Here is a 13,899-nt window from a genome sequence, read left to right as displayed (position 1 = left end):
CCTTTGGATTAAACAGCTGATCATGCTCAGAGGATGCTTATATCAAAGCAGGGTGGAGCGGGTGGGGGTGGGAGGGGGGACAAAAAAAGAAGAGATGAGTGATGAGAAGGATGAAGATGAAGATCTCTATGATCTTGAGATGCAAAGGTGATCTTTATGATGTGAGAAGAAGATAAGAGGGATATATATGATGTAATAAGAAGATTTGAGGGATATCTTTGAATTGAAAAGAAGATGACGGTCATAATAAGATGTGAGAGGAGACTGACACTGATATCTGTGATTTGGTGGGTGGTGATGAGACTGAGGAGATGATGAAATGGTGACAGCTGAGCAGTGAAGATGAGCCTGTCTGCCACTGCGAATCACATTAATGACAAGGAAGAATGAAGACATCGATGGTGATGATAAGATACTGAATTAAATAATACACTATTACAAGCCACAAAGATGCTGGTGCTTTTAATTCACCAAGACAATTTGCATTGTTAAGTCACTTACATATAATCCATAGGTAGTCATGGTTTTCATATTCAGTTTGTGAGAACTGTGCAGATGTTCTGAGCAGGTCCAGACAGATATCAAGCTGGCTTTGATTACCACTAAATTCTCCCATCATCCATTTTGCAAGCTTAACTGGAAGCTGCATCATTATGGTTTCAAAGTCTCAGCATGTGGCTTCTTCATTTTGAAGCACAGCGATGTAGGCTATGAAAAGAACCTTTCATGATTTCACCCTTTTTCTAGATGAAAAAAAAAAAATGAAAAAAGCTTACCAAGTCCGATGCTCTCAATTAATACTAGCTGTAGGAACAGAGTAAGAAATCATTTTTTTTTCGTTGGTATCACCTTTAATTAGGTTCTTGTCAAGACTCTTCTGCTATTCCTCACCTCCCTTTCTCTCTCCGTCTCCCTCTCTTTCCATGGTGACTAAAAAGAATGAAGGTGTGGAATTGGTCAAATCTTTTTGTCTATGACGGTGCATCACCATAGATTCTCATTTATTCTAAAGCTATTATTCACTCTTTTTACACTCCTTTAGGCTGTCATCTGTTAGGCTGAAAATCCCACTTCACGCTTTTTTCTCTGCCTAAATCCGGAGCGCATCCGGTCCGGAGGCATGATGTTTGACGGAAATTAATTTACCTGCATGTTATTAGCGCACACCTTCGCACTGTCTGTCGTGATTCACAGCAAAGGTCCTGGCTCCGTCTTTTGGCAGGCTGGGCCCATCCATCATCGTTACGTGTAACACGTGCTTCACTCTCGGGGCATGCATGTACAGTGCAGAATCTCCCGAGGGACAGACCAAGTCAGGCAGGCGTGTGTGTGTTGGGGGTGGGTTGGATTTGTGTGTGAATGTGTGTGTGTGTGGGGGGGGGGGGGGGGGGGGGGTATAGGGCTGCCTACTCTGCAGTGTGTGCTAATGTGCAGAGTCATCCTGGCAAAGTTTGGAACTTTTGGAGATTACTGCCCCTACTCAGCCTTTTCACTCCACCCCCCCCCCCCCCCTTCTGCTCTCTCTTTCTCATTCCCTCTTTCTCTCTCTTTCCATCTCTCCCTCTCCTAGTTTATCTCTTATAAATGACCCATCTCTCTCTCTTTCTCTCTCCCTCTCTTTCTCCCTCTCTCCCTCTCCTAGTTTATCTCTTATAAATGACCCATTGCCCTCAAGTCGATTCCCTCTCCTCAATGCAATGTGCCGGTATTTGCCATGCAGTAGATAGGCTTGAAGTGTCATCAAAATCTCACTGCATCCCTCCCCACTCACGGCCTCCTGCTCTCCACCAATCAGTCACCTTGCTGGGGAAGACGAGGCACAACCGACCCCCCCACCCCCGGCTTTGCTTTGCTGTTCTTTTACTCACATGATACAAAGGCTAGCAGGCAGATGCTGCAAGAAAACATTTTTGTTTTCGCAGCCAGGCATATCTAATCCCAGAAGAGCACTTTTCATCCATTAGTATTTCTTTGGAGAGAAAAAAAAGTTTCCTATAGCAACGAAAGGCATTATCTTCAGTTGGGAATGTTCGTGGTGAGGGAGAGATTGATTTTAAACTTCCTGCTCAGGAGCAATTACCTCTAGGCTTTTAATTGGGACTGCTTGTGGTGAGATCGTTATGGAATCAACAACAAACAAACAACAGTGTTTTCTATCAGCATGACTGTTTAGCTCTGTTTAATGTGTTTGCATCTTTCCCAGTTTTTTTTCTCCCATCAGACTATTTGCCTCAGCATGTTGGTAGATGTCACATCATAATTAAAGATTAACACAAATCAAGTGCTCTTAATAAGAACAAGCAAACGACCGATCTATGAAGTCTGAATTCGATTATCGATAATGACCACAGGTTCTGTTGTTGTTGTCGTTGTTGTTGATGGTGATGTTGTTTATGGCAGCAACTAATTCTGTTTCACAGATACGGCTGTCATTGGTATTCCCTGTGGAGGTTGTGAAATTTTTCATTTTCTCCTCTGCCTGGTTCATGCCATTTGAAATCAACTTAATTTTTTCCCCTATTCTGTTTGCTTTCCTGCCTTACACGCTCAGATTGGAACTGCCCGGTATTGATGCAATCAGAGGTTTGCATCTGATGCACAGTTGGCTGGGGAAATAGGAATCTCTCCCCGCCCCGTCTTTCTTTTTATTTATTTATTTTGGCATATGTATACACAGAGACATACACACAAACAAACAGCAAAAGAGAAAGCGACAAAGGGCGAGAGAGCAAAAGTAAAACCATATTGGATGCCATAGAGAAACACATTGAGAGATGTATAGCTTATATCCATAAAGACTATTGAGCAAATGTGATCCATCTCTTTGCAAGTCAAATTACCTTATTCTCCTCCACTCCTCAAAGGCGAGGGTGGAGAAATGGTTTGATTTTGCTTATCGATTGAATAACAAATGTGAGTGAAAGATGCATAGGGTGCCTCGGTCCCCCTTAGGAGTGATCTTATTAACCCCCAGACACTTCATCTAGCCACTGACCTCCCCATAACCACCTCCCCATAACCCCCCCCCCCCCCTCCACACACACACACACACACACTCGTACACTTTTCCAACTCAAACTCCACTCCAGCACTTTGCTCAATCACAGCCTCCGTCAGATTCAGTGTGTCAGTTTGGGGTGGCGTGAGCACTCACATGATTACCATTATTATCTATCAGCTCAAGGAACTGGCCCGCATCCAGAGCAACTCACACATTCACTTACTGCGAGATTATATGGATCTTTACTGATGCAATTGAGAAGATGGTGGCCTAAGGGCACTCCAATTACTTTGGCCTAAAATGTTATTCTGGCTCCTACTACCCCTTAAGGCCGAGAGGTAGAGCCTCAGGCATGGGAGGAGAGGGAGATGATTTCTATTAGTCAACAGTGCTTCCCTGGTCCCACTAACTGCATCATTGCTGCATCAGCACACTCTTCCCTAAACTGGTTAGCATTCCAGCATTGAGCACAGCATATTATCCTGAATTTTGATTACCCCGTGCAAACGTTTGTTTTTGTTTTGAAGCCTAGAATGCTGGTGATGCACGCACGCAATATTAGTTGCTTGGTGATACAAATGTGTGTGTGTGCGTGTATGTGTGTGTGTGTGGGTGTGGGTGTGTGTGTGTGAGTACACACAACACTTGCTCAGTGGCAATTTGAAAAAGTTCCAAACCATTTGCCTTCAGACGCTGCTAAAATAAGTTTCTCACTTGACTCACTCCCCACTGTCTGTCGGCGTTCGTGTCTTTTCTTTGTCAGCATCGCCATGAATACAAGCCTCTCTGTCTGCCTTAGTTAATGAGATACAACAGAGGAGTGGAACTAGAGGCTCCCATTAGTCACCAGCTGTGATTGGAGCTAGGGATATTTACAGTCATGTCAAGGTGTCTGGGCAAGTTTTTCAACAGGACAGACCTTTTTCATGAGAGTGGGGTTGGTGACCTGAGCGCGCATATCAAAGCATGCACGATACCTCTGTCTCTACCTCTCCTCTCTTCAAGGACACATTGCAATCATTTCTTCCTCTTTTTTCCCTCAAAGAAAGTTCAAAGTGATTGTAAAATGTCATGTCAGGATGAAAAATGGATTATCAAACGGGAGAGAACCGTGGAACAACAATGAAGGACAAATGTCAGGACTCTAGGCGACTTCATCGCTGAAATATCTTTTGCTCTTTTTGTGTCTTAGCCTGTATGATTCTATTATAATCAAAACAAAGTCGTGTGATGGGGTGCAAAAAGTTAAGGTTGATCAGCTCTCCAGGGTAATTTTGTACAAATAGTCATTCAGCAGAATTTTACCAAAGTGCTCAATACATAAATCTTCGGTGCCCTTTCAAGTACAAAAGCTAAAATGGACCCAACTGTAGTTAGAGAAAGATTGGGGGGAAAAAAAAAATATATACTAGGGAAAAGTTTGCTTTAGTTTTCATCACTTCATATTAAGCGGAGAGGCTCATCTATGGAAGGGTGGACATATCAACATAGCCTTTAGGAGCATATGTCACTCTTAAAATCTTAGAACCCTAGAATCTTAGAATCTTAGAAATAAAACAGTTTATGGACTAAGATGTGTGCACATCTGAACTGCTTATCAAAACACCTTATGGACTAAGATATATCTCTGAACTGTATTAAAATAATTCCAAGCTTTCTGCAGTAGCATTTCTTTTCCATCTATCTTTAGAAGAACATTTATTTTGGCTGATTTTCTTTCTGTATAAGGTAGCTGTTAATTCACATTCTCCATGTGACAAAAAAACTATTCCCCAATTGAAATGGATGTATTTTTACATAATGTGAACACAGTTATGAATCTTCAAAAGTAGCGCACTTTGCTCTAATGGTACAGGCTAGCAATAACTGGCTTGTCAAAACAAAAATATGTCCCTGCTGTGATGCAGACCAGACCAGAGCAGACCAGACCAGAGCAGATACATTTGTGTGTGTGGGTGGGAGTGTGTGTGTGTGTGTGTGTGTGGGGGGGGGGTGTGTGAATTGGTATGTATGTGTGAGAGCTTCTATTTGTATATGTATGTGTGGGTCCATTAGGAACCTGCTTCCCTCCACAGCACAATGGCCACTAAGCAGGCTTGAGAGATGTAGCTGTGGACTGATTAGATATGTCAGTACAAGTACAGGCACTCATGTGGAATTGGGTCTGGGGATGAGGGGTTTGTGTGTGTGTGTGTGTGTGTGTGTGTGTGTGTGTGTGTGTTTGTGTGTATGCGGAAGCACCTCTTCATGATGAGATGCTCAGCTCCCCGAAAGCACAGCTAAAAAGGAGATCCATTTTAAATAGGTATCATTAGAGCTTCACAAGCCTGAACCAAAAGTAGCTAAAAGTAGAAAGGTTTCTTTGGAACCAGATTCATGGCAAAACCACGTCTTCAGCCTTATGCTTATTGCAAGTGCCAAAGGGAGACTTTAATCACTGCAGGGGGGAAATGACCCCTTGCTATCAAAAAAGCTTCATCTAAATGTTATTACAATGGAGATTTGTATAGGTTCCGCACCGCCAGATTTGGGTGATCGACGGGTTGGGCACCTCTGGCCTATATTAAATATTTAATGTTTTCAGAACTGTATAAAAAAAAAAGAAAAAAAAAAGAAGTATTTTCTAATTAAGATAATTATTTTCGAATTATCATTTAATCTTTCGCGGGCCGGTCAGAATCACCCGGCCCGTACAATGCCCAGGTCTGGGCTATAGGGAAGGGTGTAAGTCATGACACAAGACTAGCTACAGCAATGGCTGTGCCTGAAAGGTTAGCAAAGATGCTACAAATAGATAGATTTTATATAAAGTTACGTAGATACATCTGTTGAAATCTGAGCAGAAAGTGGTATGGTCTGATGTTCCTCCTACGTCTCCTTTTCCTTTGGGTTCAGTAAGCTTGATTTTCAATCTGCTTCTGCTTAGGTTGTTGTTGCCAGTCACAATCTTCAGACATTTTGACGCTATATTATGCAACAGTCAATTCCAAAGTCGTTTTAGTCTGTACCCATTATTGCAGTTAGACTGTGGAATGACAAAGAATAGTGCTGGCACTGCTGATATTACATATTACATAAGAGTCAATAGACAGGACATTGATAGTGGAGGTTTGTGTCTGCTAAATAACAGTATGTCCACTTTGAAAGAGTGAGGCATTTATAGGGTGTTGGTGGTACAGTAGTTAGCGTCGCTGCCCTCCAAGTGTTCAGCCTGGGCTCGATTCCCACCCACTGCAAGTCTGCTGAATACTGGACCTTTACATTTGGGAGGTGAAGGATGAGCTGCTAGATCTGACTGGTCTGGAAGGCTGTCCCATTCTGAGAAGGGACACAGAGTATACACTCATTTGTCAGCTTTTGATTTTGATCATTTCTTACTATGGCTCCCTCCCACACGTAGCAGTTAAGGACATCTGGACTGTTAATTTCCGCACAATGTGTCTCTGTCAGACCTGCCTCAACGTAAGAGCATCCTTTTTCCTCTTCCAGAGAGTGTTTGATTATGGCAGTGGTTGCTAACGGTGTGATGTGTTGCAGACAAACCTGTCAAAATAAGGTATTATGCATTTACGCTGCCGCAATGGCAAAGCCCCAACCCAGAATTAGTAAAACTGAATCCCTCAGCTTAAAATGAGATCAGACTGTTTTTCCTCCCATGGACAGACAAGGTTTTGGCAGGTCAAGCCAGTCGCCTGCGAATCACCACAAATCTCTGGCAGATTGTGTGGTGCAAAGCTGTACACTCCACTCTGATGCCAAAAAACCTGAGCGGGTCCGGTCCGAGCGGCGGTTGCCGGTTGCGGAGTATTTGTAAAAACAAGATGACACCCGTGTTATAGAGTGCACTTGTAAGTAAGATGCATCCGAGACTTGGATCCAAAACAACATGACAACTTTCACGGGAGCTGTTATTGAGCACCCTCTCTCTGGTCTCGTTATTGCACGCTCAGAAAGCGGAAAGTAGGACGATGCATCAGCTGCCCCGGGAGGATCGCAGCACACCGTTCGCTTCCCTCTCCCTGCCTCTTTTGTGTTTGTGCCAGCCATGCCCAGGACTATTTTTTCTCTGTGCCGTATCACTTTTCAGTTAAAGGCAATCCGCTTTAATGACATGGCATGGTTTGTGTTTCTTATTAAGATTGGGCTAAGATAGGCTTATTGTTGCAAATGTAATTAGTTGTAGGGAGATAAGTGAAATAGCTTGGAGTGTAATAAAACCGCAGACACTTTTTAAATTTGTCCAACCGTCTCAGAAGGTAGCTTGTGTTCCCTCATTGTAGTTTCCACATGACTTGGTAGGTTCCCAATAGAACCATAAACATTACTTAATCCATTTCTGAATTATATCTAATAAGGTTGGTTTTAGTTCCAAATGTTCTATCTCCCTATGCATTGATTGATATAATATACTGTAGTGTCAGCCCAGTCCAATTTGATATACCTATGCTCTCCTTTAAAGAAAATGTTAGCGAGGTGACTGAGCACAAAGAAGGACCCGGATCATTCATATTTTGCCTTTTACAGCCGACACCAGTCCATCTATCTCTTCCGAAGGCTGAGACCTTTCTTACGGTCTCTGTGGGAGCGAACACGACTGCTTTATCATCCAGAGCTGTGCCCACTGCTCCGAGTGGCTCCGGTGCATGGACAGCATGCCACTAGCTGTCACAAATCTCTCTCTCCCTCTCTCTCTCTCTTTCCCTGACGGTCTCTCTCTCTGTCTCTTTCTCTCACTCCCTGGCCCAGACGTGAAATCAATGGGGCCTCTTGAGACCCTCCATCACCCAAAATATCTGCAGTGTGATGGCGCGAGTGTAGCGCGGTCGATAAGAGGGTCTGGCTTGCCGAGATGGGAATCGTGTAGAGTATACGAAAAGGACTACCAGGAAGACATATGAGTCTCACTTTAAAGAGAGGACTCTTCTCTTTTTTAGTGCAAGGACATGTGATTGGGGATTGGAGAGTGATAGAGATAAAGACAAAGAGAAGGAGAGAGAAAGAGCGAAAGAGAGAGAGAGAGTGAATGAGAGAAATGAAGAGAAGGGAATCAGGGCATGTACAGGTCTTAACACCAGCAACTCCCCAGAGAAATAAAAGCAAAAATGACTAATCTCTTTCCCCCTTTCTTTTGTCTCTCTCTCTGACAGTGACAGACTGCAGGCTCATGCTCGACGGCCTGCAGAGATACAGCCCCATGCCCATGTACCTGCCCGTCCAGTACCGCGTCCTCAACTCCGAGTCTTCCTTCTTCTTGAAGGAGGCCAACCAGGACATCATGAGAAACTCCAGCCTGCAGGCCCGCACCGAGCTCTTTTTCATCCAGCAGGCTCACAGGACTCCGCTGGTCAACGCCAGCTACGGGCCCTACACTGTCCAGCAGCCCGTGCCCATGGACCTGCTTGGGCCTTCCCAGTTTGGAAGCCTGTCCTCGACTGACGCCTCAGCCTCGTCCTCTTCGCCGCCTCTCTTCACCTTCAACTGGAAGGTGCAGACCTACATCATCAGCGAGCGCATCTACCCAAGCTGGCCCAAGGTGCAGGTGCTGTTCTACGTGTCGGGCCGCGACTGGGACGACTACACTGCCGTGGACCGGCTGCCGTGCATTCGCATGTTTGCCTTCTACGAGACCCAGGAGGTCCGCGGCACGTGCCGACTGAAGGGCGAGCTGGGCATGTGCGTGGCCGAGCTGGAACCGCTGCCCAGCTGGTTCAGCCCGCCCAGCGTGGTGCCCGGCAAGCAGCGAGCCCCCGAGCAGGCTGAGGGCACCCCCATCGTGCTCTACTACATGGTGCAGTTCACCGACGGTGGCGAGTGCAACCCGGAGGACTCCCGCAAGCCGGCGGGCATCCGTGCCGCCCCGCAGCCCGGGCCCATGGGTTACTTCTCAGGCCCCACACCCATGCACCGCATCGGGAGCGTACGCCTCTACCAGCCCCTCTCCGAGCTGAGGCTGGACAGCACGTTTGTGGTGATGCTGCCCTCCAGGCCCATGCGGCAGAGGGAGACAGTGTCAGCTTTCCTGGCCGCCTCCACCCTCTCTCCCTTGGACATCTTCACCCTGAGGTGAGTGTCAGTATAAAACAAGGCACGCCAGAGCCTGCCCTGACGTTGAAGCGAGCCATTTATCTTCTGCTGTTGTCATTTTTCTCTCATGATTTATTTATAGAGTCCTGTTTTCTCTTCTTTGAGCAAACTCCAGCCAACTCTGCGACAAGCCGATGTTTCCTTGTTTACTTACCAAAACTGATTGAGGAACAAAGGAAGAAAATGAATTAAGAGCCTATGTGAATTGATAGTTATGTCTACCAATAGATGCAAAAGACATATTAATGCAATTCTCCCTTTGCTCGGTTCAGTAAATCAGAGATATGCTCGGCAGCACGTGCAGGTTTAACCCAATTTAAAATGCAAGCATTGTGTTGTCACGTGCGGTACGTCTATACATTTTTTTATTTATTGGGCCATATGTTTAAACACTTGAAAATTGAATTCCCCTTTCAAGCTGTCACCACAAAAGGAAGGGAAGTTTTATTATTGATTCATTGAGCGTACAGGCAACTTATAAGATGATTTTATTTTTCTTCTGGCAAAACAAAAAAACAAAAACATGTCGACCCTTGAAGATCCTGCTCCGTGAGTGCAGGATGCAAATGAGCACGGAGGCATCAGCAACTGCTGCGCCGGCCGCTCCGGTTTTAAATCACAGCCAGATGAAATCCTCTCTCTGGCTCTGACTGATGCTTTGACAAAGGCGCGCTGCCAATCTGTCACCCTGGGCGAGCAGGGTATTAGGCAAGCCTTACTGCTTTTTCCTCACATGAGTAATGATGAAGTCCCGCTCAACTCGGCACTGGTGTTAGTTTGGGGGTTGCCTCTGTTTATTTAGCCAGCATTTGATGCCTGCAAAGATGCCTGTTTTCTCATTTATTCCTCTCCTTTCACTCAATCTCCATGCCCAGTTGTTTCTTTGGAATGGTCGAAATTGTAGTTGCGTGCTGGAGTGTTAGTCAAATGCAGACTGCTTTAATCAGTGACAAGAAACCCCTGGAAGCATGCCTTGTTTGTTCTTAGTTCTGACATCTGTGGTGGTTTTAATGTGGTTAACGGGCCATTTTAAATTAATGCAGTATGGTAGGTACAGGGCAGCGCTGGGCTGATGATGTGGGGTGCCAGGGTGGATTATGGGCTCCTGCTCAGCTACTTTGCGCCACGGCTGGTATGTGCATTTGTACCTTTACTCGATAAGATCCTTGAAAGGGATTTGTTCTCATTTTCATCTTCCGGTCTCACTGGTTAAACGTCTTTGTGCAAGCTCCAAGTCTCCAGCCCCCAGCAGAGATAGGCACGGCTACGCTTTCTGTGGGCAGGGCTCCAGGGCCGCCACCGATTTTCGCTGTTAGCAGTGGTCGTCTGAAGCCTGCTGATACAGAGTGATTTTTTTTTCTCTCTAGTGTTCCTGGCCTGATGAGGTGTGTGTGCATGCATGCATGTTTGTATGTGTGTGTGTGTGAGTAAGTGTGTGCGTGTGTGTTTTGGGGGGTGTAAGTATGTGCACGTGCACGTTTGAACCAGACTGCTCCATCGCCCCACCTGCCCTCAGGATAAGCCACCCCCGGCCTGGTCCTCCTGGTGTTTACACAGATATGAAGAGCCAAAGACAGCCAGCTCTCGCTGCCGCCCTACTCCATTGCCGGCTCATAACCCTCAGCCCAGCAGGCAGGCTAAGCATGCCTCAGAGCCCTGGTGGAGTGTTCCCTGTCAGACAGCCATTCAGTGGTCGTCCAACGTGCAGCATAATCAGAGGTTTTTTTTTTTTAATTGGAATGTTTTAACTAGTTTTGCACCACCGCTGGTCTTTTTCCTTCACACGATTAGGATGTAGCGCTGTTCATATAGAAAAAGACAAATGGTTCGCCTTTTATGGAACCCTGATGGGAAAGTTTATATTTGTTCAGCTGCAGGGAGATTTTGTAACTTCTGAGAAGAAATGGTGGTGACTAAACATTCAAAAAAAGGCACCCACTGTCCCACAGGCATCACACATTTTCCAGTTTGTAAAAATGGGGTGTTGCATTTGCCAAAGGCCCAGCCCAAGCTTGTCACAAAAGGACCATGACCATAAGTTGTACAAGGGAATATTCCTTGTTGTTGTTAATAGGATTACAAAGCTGCATTTGTCTTTGTGTATCCAATGGGAGGTAGAAATGGAAAGTATTACCTTTTTCACCACATGTAAAAAAGGTTACAACAGAGATTACTCTAGCGAATGCCATTAGAGCTGGCATTTCAGCTCTTTCCTTTTTTACCCCTCACACAAGCTCAGCACACCAATACACTTACACATGCTGAAGACTACACACGACGCACGTATGAATCTGTGCGTCTGTTAGACCAGCCTCTCCCCTCACAGCAAGTGGTGCACTGCCTCTTACCTCATTAGCGTATCAGAGAGCAGTAACAGGTTGAGATGGGATTTACACCTCATTCATAATGTATATGGTATCATGCGCGCCTCCTGAACAAATTAACACCCTTTCAAAAGATAAATAGCCCCTCCTGTATAGTAATTTTTGACTACCCAATTTCACACGTTTCTATCAGTCCCTCAAGGGCTCCTGTTAATGAACACAAACAAATCATCTCTTTTTTTAGATAGAGAGAGAGAGAGAGAGAGATAGAGAGAGAGAGAGAGAGAGAGAGAGAGAGAGAGAGAGATAGGGTGCTTTTGCCTCATCCTGTGGCATTGCATGGCTTTTGAATAATTCGCTTTAAGGAAATGTCCAGAACTGAATAAAAAGGGGAGCTGCAGGTTAATGTGGGCATTTGTTCTTTTGACACCTCAAATCCCAGTTCATTCTCATTCCATTCTACAGTCTTGAGAAATCCATCCTAAATCCTTCTATTTAAGATGATTATACCCTCAAGGTGAGAGGGGTGAAGAGTTGAAAATGACATTTTCCAGAACTATGTTATAATTAGTTATTTGACAAAAAAGCTCTTACACTTCTCTCTCTCTCTCTCTCTCTCTCTCTCTCTCTCTCTCTCTTTCTCTCTCACTCTCTCTTTCCTGTGCCTCAACTTCTTTCTCTCCACCATTTTCATCTGAATTTCTCCAGCCATGTATTTTTCATATGCCCCTTTAGTATATATATATAAAAAGAATACTCCTTGTGTCAGGAGGGCTCCCTGTGAGCCTGGCGTGGGTACCAGAACAGGACTCTGAACCTGATTAACTTGCCACAGCAGCTTATCGAGCGAATCCTCCCCATTCTACCCTCTTCCCCCCTGGGGTCGCCCCGCTCCTGTTTACTTTGAAGGCACAGACGTGCTTCATCTGGCTATTAATAAGTAATTAATGATTTGCATGCAGAGGGAAACTTGTTCGCTCGTGAATGCTAGTTTGATTCTGCTCGGCGCGGCACCCGCTTCCACAAAGCAATCAGCGCGACGCCTGCAGCGAATAATCTCATCACACACATTTCCGCCTAATGATTTTTAATACTTCTCCTCCCATGACTTCGCTTGCTTGGCAGTGACAGACGCCTGTCAAAAGCATGCAGGGATGATGGGAAATGTATGTCGACTTTCATAAGTTTGTTGTGCCCGAAATGTATCTATTTGGTAGGGATTCATGACAATACTTTTTTTTTGACATTTCCAAAAGTTTTCATAAGTAAGACATCAACATACCTAAACAGTAGGGGAAAATAAATAATACATGGAACTGTGATTACATATTCTCCTTAGTCGAGTGTGTGTTACTTTCAAGTCCAACATTTATTGTGCTACAATAATACAATGTTCTGTATACTATGTTCTACATATTTGTCATGTAGTCTCTGGCATTATCCGGTATGAGAATAGGTTGCATTATTTGCCATATTATACTGTTGCGTTACTGAGCAGACAACCTGTAGAGAATTTAGTTCTACGTCAGTTCATATTTCACAATTTCTCACTCAACTCTTTTTCTTGTTTGCTTGAAGTTATGAAAGTCCACAGTCCGAAAAGCCTGGGAGATGTTGAGGCATTGTTTTTGTGCCGTCCCTCTGAAGTCTCCTGCCCTGGCTGGATGTGCAGACATGGCGGAGTTCAGTGCTACAAACAGCCCGTGCAATGCTTAGGTCAGGTCACGTTTCCCTTTGGGAGATCCCTGCTGTTCTACCCCACGGCTTTGACTTACTTTCTGTTGTTTGTGATTCAGAACTGGGTCCTCTGATCTCATGGTCTCTGAATCGAGGATGACATTTCCCCAAAGCACGAGACTCTGTTACTTCTTGACTTTGTTTCATTTCCTTTGTTTGGCGCCTGAGGACGCGCCCATTTGTCCCCGTCATTACAAGCACGTCAACAGAAGCTTGGGATGTTGATGATGTTTAGCCTCGTGGGTGAGAGAGCTCACAGACGTCTTTCGCCCCTTAGGTTAGTCAAAGTCGGCTTTTGTTGTGCCTCAGTTCTTGTGTCGTAGCTATAGCAACATTCAGCGAGTCAGGTGAACAGAATTGTACCCAAAGGGCACGTATGCAATACTTTGTGGAGAGACGCACTGCTGGAGTGGTTGGTAAATAAATGCGGCGTTTTCATTGTGTATATTCCCCTCCCGGTAGTGAATGTTGAACCACGCAGGGTTGGGATAAAAGCCATTTTAAGATGAAAGGCTTCAACTTAGCATCTGAGGAGAGGTCTCCTACAAGGAGAATAAGCGATCAGATAGAGCATCAGATGAGCTCGAAAGCGCCTTGACATTTTGCTAAATCTCCCTCTCTAAATGGTTCCCCTGGGGGGAAGGGGGGAAATATTCATACCGTATTCTTTTTTTTTTACCCCCAAGTCGCAGCGATGGCCTCATTCTGACCATCAGTTGGTGGGGGCTTAGTTGGGGGTGAGGCCTTGATCTC

The 13,899-nt window shown here is 45.1% G+C and overlaps 1 protein-coding gene across 1 annotated transcript in view; it reads left to right on the top strand.

Moving 5' to 3' along the window:
• The window catches only part of LOC308372545 (transmembrane protein 132C), a gene marked incomplete at both ends in the record, with an annotated part of 134,909 nt that overhangs the window by 33,651 nt on the left and 87,359 nt on the right, over window positions 1–13,899 (top strand). Inside the window, one exon of the mRNA XM_080847710.1 lies at window positions 8,149–9,064. Coding sequence (XP_080703836.1) covers window positions 8,149–9,064 — 916 coding nt within the window. The remainder of the gene's footprint in view (window positions 1–8,148; window positions 9,065–13,899) is intronic.

Source organism: Sprattus sprattus (genome assembly GCF_963457725.1).
Source record: "Sprattus sprattus genome assembly, chromosome: 11".
Lineage (NCBI taxonomy): Eukaryota > Metazoa > Chordata > Actinopteri > Clupeiformes > Clupeidae > Sprattus > Sprattus sprattus.
Note: the sequence above shows the minus strand (reverse complement) of the source record. Positions and strands in the feature narration are given on the sequence as shown.